General features: G+C 36.4%; 1 protein-coding gene across 1 annotated transcript in view; it reads left to right on the top strand.

Moving 5' to 3' along the window:
• Positions 1 to 17716, top strand: part of LOC122804516 (5-hydroxytryptamine receptor 1B-like) — a 153982-nt gene extending 136266 nt beyond the window's left edge. Inside the window, exon 3 of the mRNA XM_044074434.1 lies at positions 14199 to 17716. Coding sequence (XP_043930369.1) covers positions 14199 to 15494 — 1296 coding nt within the window. The 3' untranslated portion in view covers positions 15495 to 17716. The remainder of the gene's footprint in view (positions 1 to 14198) is intronic.
• The last annotated feature ends 235 nt before the right edge of the window (positions 17717 to 17951 follow it).

Below are 17951 nucleotides of genomic sequence, written 5' to 3' on the forward strand. Positions count from 1 at the left end.
AAAATCTGAGCATTCTGTGAAAATTTGGGCAGTTGAGAGGTATGTATAATATAGATAGAATCATGCAGTGTAGAGACAGCAGTACAATTAGACAAGCCATACTAGGATATCCATTGCAACAAATACTACATTGGTTAAGTAGATCAGAACTGAAAGTGATTTTGAAAACATGAATTCAACACATTATAAATTGAGGATTATTAAGCATGTGAAACAGTTAAGGCCAAATGTCTCTCTGAATTATGGAACTGTAGCTAACACAGATACAAGTAACCACTTTGTAAGAAACTCCTTGCAGGATTTCCAGAAGCCAAGTACAACTGCACAGTGCTTAATTTATTTAAGAGGGGAGTTCCACGTTAAAGGCCCTAGAACTGAAAAGCATTAGAAGAGCAGTGGAGTATACAGAAAGGGATTGCCAGATTGTTAGCAGACTGTATACTAAATTGGAGGAATCTAGTAACAGAGTTTATTTTTAGGCTGCCTGAAAGAGAGCTCCAGTGGTCCAGGATTAGTATTTTGGAAATTAAAGAACACATGAGTAGCTTAGCCCTTGAGGGTACTGCAAGTCAATTTGTTTCAACAAGAGTATGTCAGTAATGCTCTCTGTAGGAGCATCAGTTATAAAATGACTGATTTTATTAGCTTTTTCTTACAATTTGACTATTAAGTTGCCAGATGTGCCTGCAAACACTGGTAGAGCATATTCTAATGCTCTAATGATTATGCCTAGCTATTGTTGTTATAGCTTCTTTTGCAAGTAATCCATGCAATCTCTAATAGCAGCCTGTGTTTTGACAATGACATTGTTAATGTGCATACTGAAGGTGTGATGTGGGTCAAGCCGTGTTACAAGATACTTAAAGGTATTTACTGTTTCAGCATTATATCCTTCAATGCTTACCCTGGTCCAGTAATCCTTAAGGGTAACTAATTGTCTGCATGTTCCAAATAACATACTCTTCATCTTGACAATAGTTACATTCAGACCTAGATCAGCTAGTGACTGACAAACTTGGGTAAGATAGGTGGTTATCTTGGAGAACATAAGATCTGAGGCTTTATGGGAATACTTAAAGTATAGGGTCATCATAACACAAGGTTGAGGTAATTTACTGAGACTCATTGTAAGTGTATTAATAAATAGAGAGAAGAAAAAGAGGGGAGCGAGTACAGTATCCTGTGGTACCTGTTTATTCATTCACTGATTCTAAGGAAGGCAGTAATGCCCTGAAAGCTTTATTCTTAAAGTAACTACTAAACCACTGAAACTTAATATTCTTTTTTTTTGGAATACTTTCTGCTCCCCTTCCTCACTTACCCTAGTGCCCAATGACCATCACTGGGTTTACCATCTCCTCCTTACTCTCCCATACTTGGCTGACAGAGAACTTAATGGCATCCTGAATGATCTTGCAATCCAACATCAGCTGGGGGGTTACTAACTTAATGACATAGCCTGTTGCTACCCCCGTCTTGTGGTTTACGTGGTAACATCTGAAGGATGGATTTGCAGTGTGAATATGTGGCGTACCAGCTTACCTCAACAGCAGCTCAGCCAGGTCTTCCACCCATTTACCTTCTTTGTACTACGCTGTCTCCACAGCAACATTCCAAGCCTCCACCATGGATTGTCACAGGGAGTGCCCTTATAACTTCCTTCCCCTCCAGGTGATGGAGACATCTAGCCCTCCCTGCCAGTTCCTCAGACACCAGAAATGCTAATCAAACACTGGTAGCCTAGGCCATAGTCAGGGCTTTACCCTGTATGCCATGGTACTGGCCTGAAGCTATATTTTCTTAATGCAAAACATATGAGGCTTACTGAGCAATCTGTGATGGTCTGTGAAATCAAAAACTTTCTGTCTATTGTATATAGAGAGAAATCTCTGGCTATGAATCAAGTGACTTGAGTTTGAATAGTGGCCTTTGTGTCTGAAGCAGCTGGTATGGGGGAAGCATGAGTGATGTTACTCTGCCAGCTCATCTTTCTTTGGGAGGAGGGAACAAAGCATATGTCTGGATGTTAATGCCTGCAGTAGAATGCTGATGGAGATAGATCCTACTGTTACCTGAAAAACAGTTTTCTTTGCAGGGTGTAGAGCCCCACAAAGGCTTCATTCCTCTCCTCTGTCCTACGCCAACCCTACCCAAAATTCCCACACACCCCACTACATCTATACTGATGCTTATAAAACCACACCCATTCTATCCATCCAACTAATCAACACACACACTTTACCCAACTAGTACATCCACTTCTTGTCCCTTAGAAGACAGCCCCAACCTAATACTTTACTAACACTAACCCATTACACCTTCTCCTTCTAAACATAATTTCTCACTTCTAAATATCCACTTACTCATACAAAACTTTCGCTACATCACATACTATACCAACCTAAACTATCTACCTCTTCCTCCCATTTTAAGATGCCTAAATATCACATTATCTCTGCAATACTCCTCATTTTCCTTGCACACATCACTACCTTCCACAACTACCCTGTATCATATGACTCCTCACCTACAAACGCACCATACGCAACTACCTCACCATCTCTCCTGAACTGTACCATTGAATAAACAACAGTAAATTTATAAATATATATAGATATACATCCATGCATACACACACACACACACATATATATATATATATATATATATATATATATATATATATATATGTATATATATAATTTACATACAAACACACCCACACACATTATATATATATATATACACACACACACACACACACACACACACACACACACACATATTTATATGTATATGTAAAAAATAGCTACTCAAAACACACACTCAACGTAACAGAGTCCTTCAAACTTAAATACTACATACACTTTCATAATCTCTGCTATAACACTCAAACTTAGTGCTGATATCCATCCCAATCCAGGATCCATTTCCAATCCACAATTCATTCCAATCCCTGCCGCACCCATCCTATCATCCAACTCATGCCCACAAATACAAGGATCCAATATGCTACTGCTAAATATTAACTTTCAGAGCATCCATAGCAAAGTTCAGGATTTCCAGGCATGCATTGTGTCTCTATGACATGGCATCAAAAAGGCCTTTCATCGAATGGCTTAATAATTGAAAATTGCATTAACAGAAGTTGATTAGCCCCCCACTAAATATATATACCAACTCTGAAATCGTACTACAGTGAGGAAAGGGCAAATTTTCCGATCTTCACTGTACTGAGATCTTACAAAAGTGACTTCTATTAAGACAATTTTCGTTTATAAAGCTGTTTGATGAAATCCCTTTTTAATGCTGTGTGATAGACCCATGCATTGCACACTATTCTCCAGACATAGTAGTAGCAACAGAAAATTGGTTAAAACCAGAAACAAAATAAAATGAAATACTGCCATCAGGCTTTAATATCTACAAATTAGATGGAAAACAAGGACAAGAAGGCAGAATAGCAGTTATTTTCAAAAAGTCCCTCAATGTAACCCTTCATCCCCACCTTCTTCTAAAATTTCACAATGCAGAAATCCTAATAACACATGATGATGTTTTATCTGCCATGTGATGGTGTTTCAAGTTTAATTGATTGTTTACTTTTATTTACCCTTGAAACCATACCCTAAATCATGCCCTCTTCCTAGATATATAGTTAGGTAAGCTACTTTGTATCCATTTTGTTTCCTGTTTGATGATGTTGCTATCTGCCATGTGATGGTACATCAAAAGTTTTATTGGCTGTTTAGTTTTTTATGAATGAATGAATTTGCTGGTAGTGTATTTTAAGGACCTGAAGAAGCGCCATACAAGGTCTGAAAGCATTTATCCATTAAGCATATGTTTTATAGATTTTATTGTTTTGTATTAAAGTTTCTGATATTACAGCTGTGATCTGCCTCCTTTTTAGTTAGTTTGGTTTGTTGATTAATTGAGTTTGGATGTGCATATTTTCCACCAGACAGTTGGATTTTGCTTTCATGGACTACTTTTTGGCTACTGTTGGTGACAGCATGGCAGAAGGTGCAAGCATTGAGCTGGATTATAACCCGAATGTGGCTAACTCTACTACACAGTCTGACTGGCACTAAAGTTTTGCACATATGTTGAGAGTGGAAGGTAACCCACTGCTTTATCATAATGCTTTGGGCAATGAGGAGTGATTTATAGAACTTTTTATGACATTAAATTGTTCCGTTCTCTGTTTAAGCAATTAGAGAATGGTTTGTTTAAACTGAAACGTTTTCAGTATCAGAGTTTTCGTCAAGAAGCTTGCATTCATTTTAAAGTAGCTCCGAGGGGGCTGAGGATTATTAAAATGCCCACATATGGAGATTTTTACCCAGAGCTGCTAGTAAAGTGGCAGAAATTGAACTTAGATATGAATTTCAGCTATATGAAGCTGCTTATAGACCTTTACAGGCCGACTGAAAGCACACTTTTGAAAGAAGTTAGTTTTGTTTCAGCAACTTTAAGATAACTTCCTGAACTATGTTTTTCGCTTTGCTGTGGATGAGCTTACGAGTGATCTCTCACTCTTTGAGAACAGACTTTTAATGCAGAAAAAGAAGAAATTTAACAGGGATCTTGCTGATTTTTGATGTGGGAATGTTTTTTGTGGCCTAAGGCACCAGTCAGTACTATGAATACAGGCAATGACAGAACAACAGTAGATAGAGTTGAGACTATTTCTGGCCTGGTATATGCACCAAATGTTAAGGGTGATTCGGATGGCAATGTTGTTGATATCAATGCTACAGCAGTTAATACTAATATCACTACTAATGCTATACCATCTATAGTAACTGGCAGCAGTGGCTCTTTATCACTGGGAAGTGATATTCATAGGAAAACTATGCCTGTTGCAGAGTTCAGTTGTCCTTTGGATTTTCCCTCTCTACCCCTACCTCTAAGAGATACATCAGTGAAACAAAGGTCTCAGAGCAGAGAAAGAAAACAGTGGAAACCTATGCAGGAGCAGTCTATGGCTCCCACTATCAAATGGATGTGGGATCTGTTGAAAGGTCTTTAGTTTAGAACATCTCTTCAGTGGAGCTGACACCTGAATAATTATCTCTTTTGGAAAAAGGACTTTCCTTTGTACTTTCAACAACTTTTGATTTCTGTGATGTAGTGTTAGATTTGAAATCTTTCATGAGAAATGTTATGTTGAAATTAATATATTCCTCTGATATGGGAAGACGTGTTTTTAAATGGCTCAGCACGTTTGTAACTTTCTTACACCCTTTGCTAGAAGCTTTCATGAAAGTTTGTGAATCTGATCTAGCAGACAAGTTAAATAATTCAGATAGAAATATCAGAAAGTTTTCTAATCTGAGGAAGGGTAAGCATTCAGCTCTGAGTGAACTGCAAGAAATGAATAATGTAGTTATTCGTCCGCCGGATAAGGGTAGAACCATCATCCTTATGGTCAGCAAATTCTATTCTGATAGTACACATACTTTGTTATCTGATACCTCTACTTATGCTGTGTTTGGTAGAAAAGAGATAGATGCCATTATTCTTAAGTTACATAATGAATTGTATGATTGTATTATCGGTAGATATATTACCAGAGATCTATATGATTTTTTGAGAGAGGATTGCCCTGTGATTCCAATATTACATTGTCTTCCCAAGATACCTAAATATCCCAGGCTTCCACCAATGAGACCTCTAGTATGGAAGTGAAACATCCATATGCGTTGAGAAGATGATTAGACCAGCCTTGGATAGTACCCAGACTGTTCTTAAGGACACTAAACAGTTCTTGTTATCCTATTATGAATGTACCAATAAACCATCATCAGATGAGGATGTTGTCTAGGTGACACTTGATGTTAGATCTTTGTTTACAGCTATACCCAATGACATAGGTATAGAGTACATTATGGAGTTTCTCATGAACAACACAGATTATGCTGTAAGGAAAATCAACCTTTTTTGTTTATTTTTGAGCTAGTTTTGAGCAACAATGTGTTCCTCTTTAAGGATAAATATTATTTACAGAAGTTGGGGGTGCCATGGGTACCTCCTGTGCAAATAGCTGTGCAAATGTAGTTCTAGCACATTGGGAGAATATCAAAGTACTTATAGGGAATGAGTTTTCTCAGTATATTAAATATTACAGACATTTTGCAGATGACATTTTTCTGTTATGGAATAGAGCATACTCTGATCTATTAAGACTTGTTGAGTTCCTTAATGCTTCTATTACATTTCTGTTTCTCACTATGAATTCATCAGATCATGAAATTTAATTCCTAAACATCCATGTTTATAGAACCCTGGATGACCGATTTGCTTTGAGCCTATGTAGGAAATCTTGTAGAAGGAATGATATCCTACACGAGGGCAGTATGCATCCAAGATTACTATAAGGTTTTTTATTTGCTTGTTTTACCTTGCGTGAACCAAATAAACTTGTTTTTACAACATTCAAAAGGATCGTTTGAGTAGTGCTTTTACGAATGTATTGGTGAAGCACTGCAGCTGATTTTGAAGTCGCCTACCTTGGATACCTTTGTGGAACCTTCCCTTCGAGGTTTTTGTTTTTGGCTTGCACATAACATTTTTGCATCCAAGATACATCAACAGGAATATAATGAATCACCAAGGGATGAGGATTTTCAGCCTTGTTTATGAAGTTGAAGAGTCTGAGCAACAGTTGTTTAGATTTAAAGCTGATCTTAGATCAAGAGGCTACTCTGAAATTGAGATCAGTCATTAGCACCTGAGAATATTGATAGAAGAAGTTGAGCTAGACCTTTTTTTCTGATATGCACCCCCCCCCCTCCAAATAATAATGCTGCAGCTACAGATCATTCTAGGAATTGTATTCCTTTATTCTGCTCTTCTGACATCAAGGGTATTTGTAATCCTTTTAATAGGAATTGGAATATTTTGATAACATATGAGAGTATAAGGAAATAGCTGGTATGGAACCAAAGTTTTGTTTTAAGAATAGAAAATCTCTGAAACATTTACTGTGTTATAAGAGGCACATTTCTATTCATAGGCACCAATCTGATTGGGTGGGGTCCTATTGTTGCATCTTATGCAATTTATGTAAGTCTATTGTTGTCAATGCAAGTTTTTTTAGACATCCATCCACAGGTCCAGTATATAAATTTTCATTTTATGCTGATTGCTCCACTATGAATCTAGTATATTTAGCTAGATGTACTGCCTGCCCTTGATTTTATGTGGGGAAGATTAACTGCTCTTTGAAAGAGTGTGTTTGTAAACATATTTATAAAATCAGAACATCTAATGTTAGAAATGCTCTAGCAAAACATATTATGAACTGCGCTGCCATTCTTTTGTTTTTCTGGTTCTGCAAACCTGTTGTAATGATCTGAGAATGGGGGATATAGTAAACATGACTGAACATAATGAACTTAGGTGGATTGTTTTATTACAGGCAAACAAAGGTTAAGGTTTACATGAAAATATACCTTAGAAACTATACCTTAAAGCATACCCTCTTTTGAGGTAGATAGGTGAGTTTTTTGCATTTATTTTGTTCCTTATATGATTATGTTTTATCTGCCATGTGATGGTGTTTCAAGTTTTATTGATTGCTTAGTTTTATTTACTCTTGAAACCATACCCTAAATCATAAAAAACACAAAGGAAAGCAGGAAGCCAGGAGTAGGTGGAATTGTGCTGATACCCTAAATCATGCCCTCTTCCTAGATAGATAGGTAAGCTACTTTGCATCCATTTTGTTTCCTATCTGATGATGTACTATGTGCCATGTGATGGTGCATCGAATGTTTTATTGGCTGTTTAGTTTTATATGAATGAGTTTGCTGGTGGTGTATTTTAAGGATCTGAAGAAACGCCATACAGGCAGTGAAAGCATTTGTCCATCAAGCATATGTTTTATAGATTTTATTGTTTTGTATTAAAGTTTCTGATAATACACCTGCACTCTGCATCCTTTTTACTTCATTTAGTTTGTTAACTAATAACACATCTAAAAGATTAAGAACAGAGAGACAATTGTTTTCTCACCAATATATCCCTCCAGGCAACAATACATCCATTGTGAAAGAAATTCTGTAATGGCTAAGCAATAACATCACTTAAGAAACCATATATAGGGGAGAAGAACCAGACAAACTTAAATCTCTGGCATGATTTCGTGCAATTAGTAAATGTCACCACTAGAGTACATAAAAAACATAAGGAATCTAGAGACTGTGGATAATTACAAATAGACCTATGCTCATTAGCTCAGTAGGAACCTTATCAGATATAATTAGTGACCACCTGGCAACATTTGCAAGCAAACAGCAGAACAATATCCCCAAACACATAACCTATAAGCATGTTCATAACCAAACCAACTATAACAATATAACTGGAACACCCTTAAAACAATGCAATTAGATGAAACAACACCAGATTTTAACCATGTTTTCTCAAAAATAGTATAAGAAAATAAAAAGGGTCAGATCAAACATAGTTCCATGGCTAACAGGATCATGCTTGGAATATATGATCTAAAAATAAAAACAGACTGCCCTTCAAAATTTTAGACATCTGAGAAACCATGCAAAACATCATATTAAAAATGACAAAAACGCTTATTTTGCTTAACTCAAAACAACCAACTAAAACAACCTCAAATATTTCTGGGAAACTATACAAAAACTAGTCAAAGCTGAACAAACCATCACCCTTCCTCTCTCAAAGATTGACTATACATAAAATATTACTACTCAATTAAATTCCCACTTTGTAACCTCTGTTCCATCTCTTATCAGTCCAAACAACACACCACTCTCCATCCCAACGGCCCATAAAAACAATACACCTCAAACCTGTCACCAATACAGTAGTGAAAAAAATATCTACTAACCCTTATACAAACAACAATGGCTGCTGATAAGATCTCTTCTGAATAGTTGCAAATCATAGCTGGAAACATAGCATATCCTGTATCTATCCTTATTAAAAGATCATTAACAGAAAAATATGTCCCAGACATTTTGAAAAAAGCTTTCACCATCAACTAGTCCAATATATTACCAACCACAACCTTCTATCCCCTACTCAACCTGGCTTCCACCCAGGCCATAACACCATAACTGACCTCCTAACATTTACCAGTACAGTCAATCATCATAAGAATAATGGTAACCAAGTAATCAACTCTACTCCTCGACGTCTCCAAAACCTTTGATACAGTATCTCTCCAAAAACGACTCAGTGATCTTTCTACTCTTGGTCTCAATAACCCATCCCTTGTCTGGTTTCTCAGTTACCTAACAGACGAGCAGTAAAATGGCAGCAGGATTTCTCATCTTTCCTTCCAGATATAGTTGGAGTACCCCAAGGATCAATCCTAAGGCCACTCCTTTTTAACATCTTTATTAATAAACTTTACACTGCTTCTTAAGATGCAACCTTAGTCCAGCATGCAGATGATGCTGTACTCATCTGCTCAGCATCAACACTCGATGACCTGCAAGATATCCCACAGCAGACATTCTTTTCTACAGAATCCTGACTGTCAAACTCAGACCTACTTCTAAATGCTAAAAAAGGGCAAACTAATGTTCTTTACCCTCAAACGATACTCAGAACTAAAACAAACATTCCATATATCATCGTCAAACCACACAAAAATTGAAACCGTTTCTAAGATTAACAAGACCCAAAAATGCCTTACAGATAATACTAGAAAATCAATTGTCAAACCTCTCTACTCCCCTCTCTGTTGTAGACTGCTCCTAGAATTACCCTTAGACCAAAACTGGACTCCTGTTCTCATAAAATAGCAAACTTCTCAGTCAATGCTACCTAATCAACATATCACTGTAAAGCACTAAAAGGCTTAAACTGGAACTTCCACAATACCTATCCTACTTTCAACATGTAACGGCCCACAGCTTTATAAATTATCCAAACAAATGCTCATACCTAGGAAATTTACTGCAACCATATACTAGTTCCAGAAACCTACATTCCAACAATAGATTTACACTGGTTATAGCTAAATCTAACAACTCTACTGAAGACTCTCTGTACTTCCACCATATCACAAAACTCTCAAACTGCATGTCAACTCACCTAAAACTCATAGACAAGTAATATAGTTTCAAAGTAGCACTAAAGCAACGCATAAGCAACAATTACCTATGTTCTTGCATTACTCCAAGTTAATCCCACAGAGCACCCAAACACTCCAGTACTATTATTACCTAACACTCTTTTTCATTCACTATACTTCACACAGTTAAAAAGCATGCATCCATTCTATCATCCTGTACTCTCTTCAAACCATCACCACTCATGCTAATACTTCTTCTCACTTCTATCTAATTGACCTTCTGTTTGTAAATCTAATTATTATTATTATCTATTTTAAATTTGTTAACTGGGAAAGTCTGACTGGACACAGGTCCTTTTTCAGCAGAGGTCCGGGAGAAAAGCTCCAGACACAGTAAATAACTTTTACATCAGACAGTTTTGTTTACATAATACACTTTGGAATACATAGTAACAATATATAGTAGTACAGTAGTTTTTAACAGTGAAAAAGCTAGTTACGTTACATTTACATACAGTATTTAATTTCTGACTTATAGCAGTTTTTATATGTTCTAAAAGTATGAATAATTACATATTTAGTGTGCTATGCAGATTCACAGGATCTCAAAGCTAAGGATAAAATACAAGTTACTATAACAGGTGGGTGAGAGTAAATGAAGAAGAGAGAAAGAAAAGGGAATATTCGTGGGGAAGTAATGTGCTGAGAGAGAGCAGTTGGTAGCATAAAGATTAATCAGGGTTTTCGCAATTACAAAGCCAGGTTGCAGACGTTGGATTTTGGGCTATGGATGTAATAACTGTTAGCATGGGAAAGTGGGATGCAGGAGTAATTAAAGCAGGATATAGAAGGGAAGAGGTACATTAGTGGGAATAGCAAAGTGCTGCAAGAGAGGGAAGCGTTAATAGAGCAGTAGTAAGTATAAGAGATTAATCAGGGTTGTCACAGTTACAGAGCCAAGATTGCTGCAGGTGGGATTTTAAGGCTTTTTTTAAGGAGGCAAAGGAAGTTGCAGCTGAGATGTTGGGGGAAGGTTGTTCCACTCTTTGGCAAAAGTGTTGCTATAGAGGGAAATTCCTGTGGAATTACTGGTTTTGGTCACATCTAATAGGAGTTTTTGATTGGATCGCAGGACTCTAGTTTTGTTGCTTGGGTGAAGTAGGTTTTGGAGAGCAGGAGTTTTTCAGGGTAGAGAAGAAGTTTGTAATAACTCTCAAACATGTCTTATCACTTTCTGCACACCTGCTTCATCAAGTCCATATTATTTATGTCTTATCTCTCACTTCACAAATACTCTCCTTGTTCTCTTATCTCCTGTTTCACTTTTCTCACTCAGACCTACAATGAAAATTATTTATTTTCTCTCCTACCACCTCAACTTCTCCATTTACTACAGCTGTCACTCCCATACACCCAAACTTCTAATACCTTTAACTCATGCTTAATTTCTGCCTCCCAATGTATTAAGTGCGAACTGCAGTTTTAACTATGATTAAACTGACCAATTTTTTTGACTCATTCTAAACTTTATAATATAACACTTTCACTTTGTATATACAATTCTCTCCCTTTGTTGTCAAATGTTGTAGTAAATTCTATGTATGTAGACTTTTAACCCATGCAAAAGAATGTATCAACATATGTAAATGAATGTATCGACTTGATACACTTAAGTGTTTTTGCAAAACTACAATGGAGCTTTTCTCCCCTGGGCTTCTGCTGAAAAAGGATTCACTCCAGTCAAACTCTCTCAACAAACAAAGATAAATTAATAAATAAAAATTGTTACTTATGTCAGGAAATTAAAAAATTATGCCCAACAGAGCCCTGAACTTATTTAAAATGGAATAACCTATCTAGATCTAGTAGATATATAAAATATATTAGCTAACAAATTCAGTGCAACTTTCACACCCAAGACAACTATATAAAATCCACATATTCCCAAGAATCTCAAAATGCCTATCATCACAAAAGAACACTTGCTAAAGGTACTTTCTAAAGCAAAACAAAAATATATCATTCATGAGATCTGATAAAATATCTGTCTGCCTATATAGGCACTGTTGGGCCCACTCCTACAACTTTTTAATCTGAGCTTAACCACTGACTTTGTCTCCATGGTATAGTGTACAACAGTTATGATGCCACTTCACAAGGGCAGCCTGGCTCTCCACAGGCCCTCGAAACTACAAACCCATTAGCCTGATGAGCCTTGTCTGCAAGGCCATGGAATGGGTCATAACTCTCCTGATAAACTATGATATTAAAAGCTTATAAGACTTGAGTCTTATAAACTTTCTTTGACAGAGTAATACAAACTGTTGACATCATATCTTGACCTTGCCAAAGTATTTTATACCATACCAATTCAATAAAACATGAGACACTAAACAAACTAGTATAAAACAAAAAAGGAAGAAGTTCGAGAAGCTGAATACTCCACTTTATTTTTGCATTTAGCACGTTCATCCTGGTACTAAGGACTTCATCGGAATCTGATGAAGTCCTTAGTACCGGGACGAAAACACTAAATGCAAAAATAAAGGGGAGTATTCAGTTTCTCGAACTTTTTGTTTTATACCATACCAAATGTTAAGAGATCCCAGAGGTTCCTAAAAAAAGAAATATTGGGCTCCCAGGAAGGGCTGGAGACTTTCTCACTGTATTCAGTGCACGACAGATTCTTTAGGGGCTACCTGTGCTTTGCTTTCTGGGGCATTAGGGATCTGGCATTCCAAAATCTCTCATGTCTCTGCAAATCAAACAGTCCAAGGAACACTAGGACCAGAGATATGAACCTGCTTATATACAAACTTTGCAAGACTGAATATAGAGTTTATATTAGATCACCGAACGCTTAAAAAGTGAACGGTGATTAATCAACCCTATGTAAGCAAAAGCTTACAATGTCAAAATGTCAGAACAGTGATTTTTTTCCAAGGGAAAAAAAATCTCTGTTCCAGCAAAAAAAAAAAGATAAAAATAAAAAAAAAAATAAAACAATTTCAAACATTACATTAAATGGGGGGCTTCGCTCCCCATGCCCCCATCAAAAAAAATAAATAAATAAAACACAATTTCAAACATTACATTAAGTGGGGAGCTTCACTCCCCACACCCCCTGATGTGGGGGGCTGTGCACCCCCACACTCCCCTACTTAAATATACCAACTCCGAGACCGCACTACAGTGCCAAAAATGGCAAAGCACTGAAGAGGCCAAGCAAATTCTTTCCCAGGGAATTCGCTTAACAGTTGCTTTGATATTTTGCATTTTCAGCCTTTTAAGTTCGACCAAGATGCATTCGAAAAAATGTGTCTTCGGTCTTGTAATATAGACCCTGAATATCATATAGCCATTGCTTAAAACTGAAACATGCATACGTGTGATTAAAAAAAAAAGAAAAAACACTGTCACAATTATTGCCTTAATCCAAGAAAGAATCGAAAGTTCTGTAAAAATAATAAAGCAGTTAAAAGCATTAGTGCAGTCATCAGCCACTGGCTTAATGGTACATTTCTCATAAACTAAGTATACTATACCTTTTTTGTTGTAGCATCATCTGATAATGATGCATTAGTGCCCTACAGCAGCAGGATTAGCACAACACGGTAATACTAGAAACTATTAAGTGATTTGTAATATGAACTCTGGGCCTTTGTTTTGATTGTTTCTTACAATAATTCACCAAACTTGTTCCATTTTGTTATCTCCCATCTAGACCTTAAACTTTACATCTCTGCTAATGCAAAGTACACCCCTAAGTTTAAACCACTAAGCTTATCATACCTAATTACTTCAAATAATAGAACTAACTACGAATTGGACCTTTTTAGATAGATTAAAGATGATGTAACAGTCAAAACTGTGCAGTAAAAATGCAAGCTTAATTGATGTGAGAGACAGACAAATATGTTTCAAGTAGGTTAGGGTCACACTAGATATCTATGATCTTTGAATTATGATTCTTATGTTTAAAAAAATAATTTATATTATTCAGTACTTAAAGTAGATTTATATTTCAGGTATTGTGAAAGTGTATATTAGATTTCATTTGAGAAGTCATATTGTCATTTAAATAGGTTACAGCCGACATAATAATGTTTGTTTATGTTTCTCTGTGTTTCAGCATGTTTGTATCTACATGGGATATGCACTCCTTGTCTACTGTACATCATCTGTTCTCACTCTTGCTGCTATTGCCCTTGACAGATACCATGCCATTATTGACTGCTTTCAGTATAACACCCAAGTGACAGTCAGAAGGACCATCACAACAGTGATATGGATCTGGATTCAAGCAGTAACATTGGCATTACCACCCTTTTTTGGATGGGGGCATTTTGAATACCAGCCGACTACCTTCTGCTGTTCTGCGGACTGGTCCCACAGTCCAACCTACACTGTCTTCATCATGACATGCTCTTTTCTATTACCCACTTGCGTCACGATATTTTGTTATGTTCGGATAGTCAAAGTTGCTCGAGATCATGCTAGGCGCATACATGATATTGAAAGCCATCTACAAAAAAGCTTAAGATCTAAGGTAATTTTTTCAAAGCCAGAAAATCAAGCCTTTATCAAAGTGGACAATCATGCCAGTAAGAAAGTATTATCTCATCTTCATACAGAGGACTCCCAAAGCAGCACAGATACCTCACAACAACAGCGACAACTTAGCGTGACTCCCTGTCAAAGAAGAAAGCAAGATATATTTGCTCTGTATAGCTTCCAAGGTCGTGAGCTCCATGCTCCATTCCGGCTGTTACTTCTAATAGTAATTTTCTTCTGTTGCTGGATGCCACATATTGTTATAAGTATATCACAAGCTGCTCAGACTAAACATGGCAGAAATACCATTCACTCTCAGGTGTCACTGATCTCTGCATGGCTATCCCTTCTTAATTCTGCTATCAATCCATTGATATATGCCCTGCTAAGCAAAAGGTTTCGGAAAGCTCTCAGGAAAATAAGACAGAAAATATATGCTAAGCTACAAGCTTTAATCCAGAATGATGGAAATATTCTATCATCTCTGGAAAGTGGGATATCAAAGAAAAAGAAGCCAAATGTACTAGGAGTGCACTCTGATGTAAGTGTCTTGGACCAGCTACATCTGCACACTTACTCTATGTTCAGTATTGCTTCATTTGCTGAGACGGGACCAGCTGATGACAAGGAAGAATGTTTACCTTTACATTTTGCAGGCTTCTCAACACCTTGTATAAGAGTGTCACAAGCAAATGATGTTACTGCTACAACTATTGAGGACGAGCTAGTGTTGAAAACAGACTCACTGGGGAAAAAATATATAGAGCTGCCTACATTACCTTTTGAACCTACAAGCTCTTTTCAGCTTGGCAATGTAAAAAGTTCAACATTTGTATTTGGCAAGATTACAGTGAAAGTTAATAACAACAGTTGATGCTTTCTGAAATGATGTAAGTAAATGAGCTTAGATGTCAAGGTGAAGAAAGATCAAATCAGTGTTAATATATTTTGCTTTTAGGACCAGAGAGGTCAAAACTAGGTCTGAACAATGTGTTTAAATCTTGACAGTATTAATGATTTTGTTAGTATTAGTATATTAAACTAATAAAATATCTAAGAGATATAAACAGACTGTTTTACTATTGTGCAGAGCAAAATGGAAAAAAAATGTCATACCTTACATTCAAAGGGAAAAAAAAAAAACTAGTCAAAAGCACAATGTATATGAAACATTTTACTTTGGGACACAAATGTTTTTCATTTAATTTGTAAAGATCCACAACACAATATTTTGTAGCAATCTAATTATCTTAAGGTGAAATGAAGTGCTGCATTCCTTGTACTTTATTAATGGCATTTGTGTCTGAGCTCAAACGACGAAATAGATGACTAGTATACATTTCAATGTATGTGTTAAATTTGCTGTTTGTGTACACCACTAGCAACCATAGCTATAGTTTATATTATTAATCTTAACTTTATATGAAGAAGCATTTATTTATTTTTTTCTTAATAGGCACTTTATAGTATATTTATTTGTTTTCACTTATTTGTTTTGTTGTGGTAACTGTTAAGCTAGAGGTCATTTTGAAATAATTTCACACTTACATATAACCAAAACAAGATGAAAAATATATTAGATTTAGTACAGATTAAAAATGAAGGAACATTAGAAGCAGAAGAAGTGATGGTAGTACAATGCAAGCATAGACTGACATTCATAGATAATTTGCTCATAGCATAGTGCAGATTACAGCCATGTGGTGTGTGCAGGGATTCAAAGTCAATGCATCATTCATGTTATCTGAGCTGTGAGCCAAGTCATAAACAGGAATCCTGAATATTACTGTGGTGCATCTGTATAGTACTCACCCAGGAATTACATCCTTAGCTCATTAACCAAGTCATGGAAAGGGGAATAGATGGGGTAGCAACACACCATTTGAATTAATTCTACAAGATAGGTTTTTGAGGAGTAGAGAATGCTACCACTAGGAAATTTATTAATGTTACAAAGAATCACAGATATTTCAAGCATGTAGAAAACCCTTGAGGTCAGACCTGAAGTGGCTTGGTTTAATCATGGCACTTAGGTTTCATGTCAGGCTTGTTAGGTGGTATACAGCTAGAATTATGATAGCATAACCGAGTCCTTTGTAAAGAAGGAGCAGCACTGGGAGAGGCTGTGAGTAGGACAGGCTGTCTTTGAGTCAATAAAGATGGATGAACAAGTATGAAGGATTTTTATTATATTATCGATATAGTAAATAGTTTAAAAAGATAAGCACTTTCAAAGACGATGTCATGATCTGATGGGAAACAATGATGTTTGAGAACTGGGTGGATTGCAAAAAGATCCAGTCAGTCAATGCTTAAAGAACTTTGACCAGACTGTTCACTAGAAGGTCTGATGATAAAACTAAAACTGAAACAACTGTCTAAATATAAAGATTGTGAAAGTGTAATGCTAAGAGTGACTAATATAGGATACATATAGTGAATAAAATAGTAGAGGCCAATGATAGTGAGTCCCAGAATCGGAAGGTATTAGCGCACTTGCAGGGTCCATCACACTTGCTTTAGGTTATAATGCATGCATTGCTATACTGTTTCATGCTCCCAGGAAGAAAGCTTCTTTGCTGAACTTTTGTTATCTTTCTCCACTTCTTATGCCCTTAGGCTTCTTAGTTGGCTGCTCTGTCTATTTCTTCATAGGACTGAAAGTTAAGAGCCATCTGAACTGGTTGTCATCATGCTTTACTCAGACATATTTCTACTTGTAGTCCATTTCTCTGCTCATCTCTTTTGAAGCTCTCTCTTTCCATGCCAGAGTTCAACAGGTTCAATTGATGAAGGTCCTAACTTTTACAGAGGATGTCCCCTAATTTCATCTATGCCTTCTGTGAGCTGATTTTCCAGTCTCCATTAGTGATTTGTAATGAACAAAATATCTATTGTACTCCTCACCATACTCTGCCAGGAGGAGAAGGACAGTCAAAGTCAGTCATTTTTCCCTTTCCCCATTCCCTACTCTGTTTACTAGTCAAACATGTTAGCATTAGTGAAGACAAATGCCTTGGCCTTGACTAGAAGTCTGTTGGCATATGAGAAGGCTGCAATAATGACACATAGAGACAGTAAATGTGGTCTAAGTTCCATGAGATCTATAGTCATATATATGAATATGTATATCTATATATATATATATATATATATATATATATATATATATATATATATATATGTGTGTGTGTGTGTGTATGGGTTTCGTTCAGAAGCTCGAAATACTGAAATCTCGAACTTCAGTATTTCGAGCCCAAGAAGCCGAATCCACATAATAGCGAAAGTTTAGAACAGCAAAATTCAAAACCTCGAATAACGGAGGGTTTGA

Source organism: Protopterus annectens, chromosome 6.part0 (genome assembly GCF_019279795.1).
Source record: "Protopterus annectens isolate FY-2018-M chromosome 6.part0, PAN1.0, whole genome shotgun sequence".
Taxonomy (NCBI): domain Eukaryota; kingdom Metazoa; phylum Chordata; order Ceratodontiformes; family Protopteridae; genus Protopterus; species Protopterus annectens.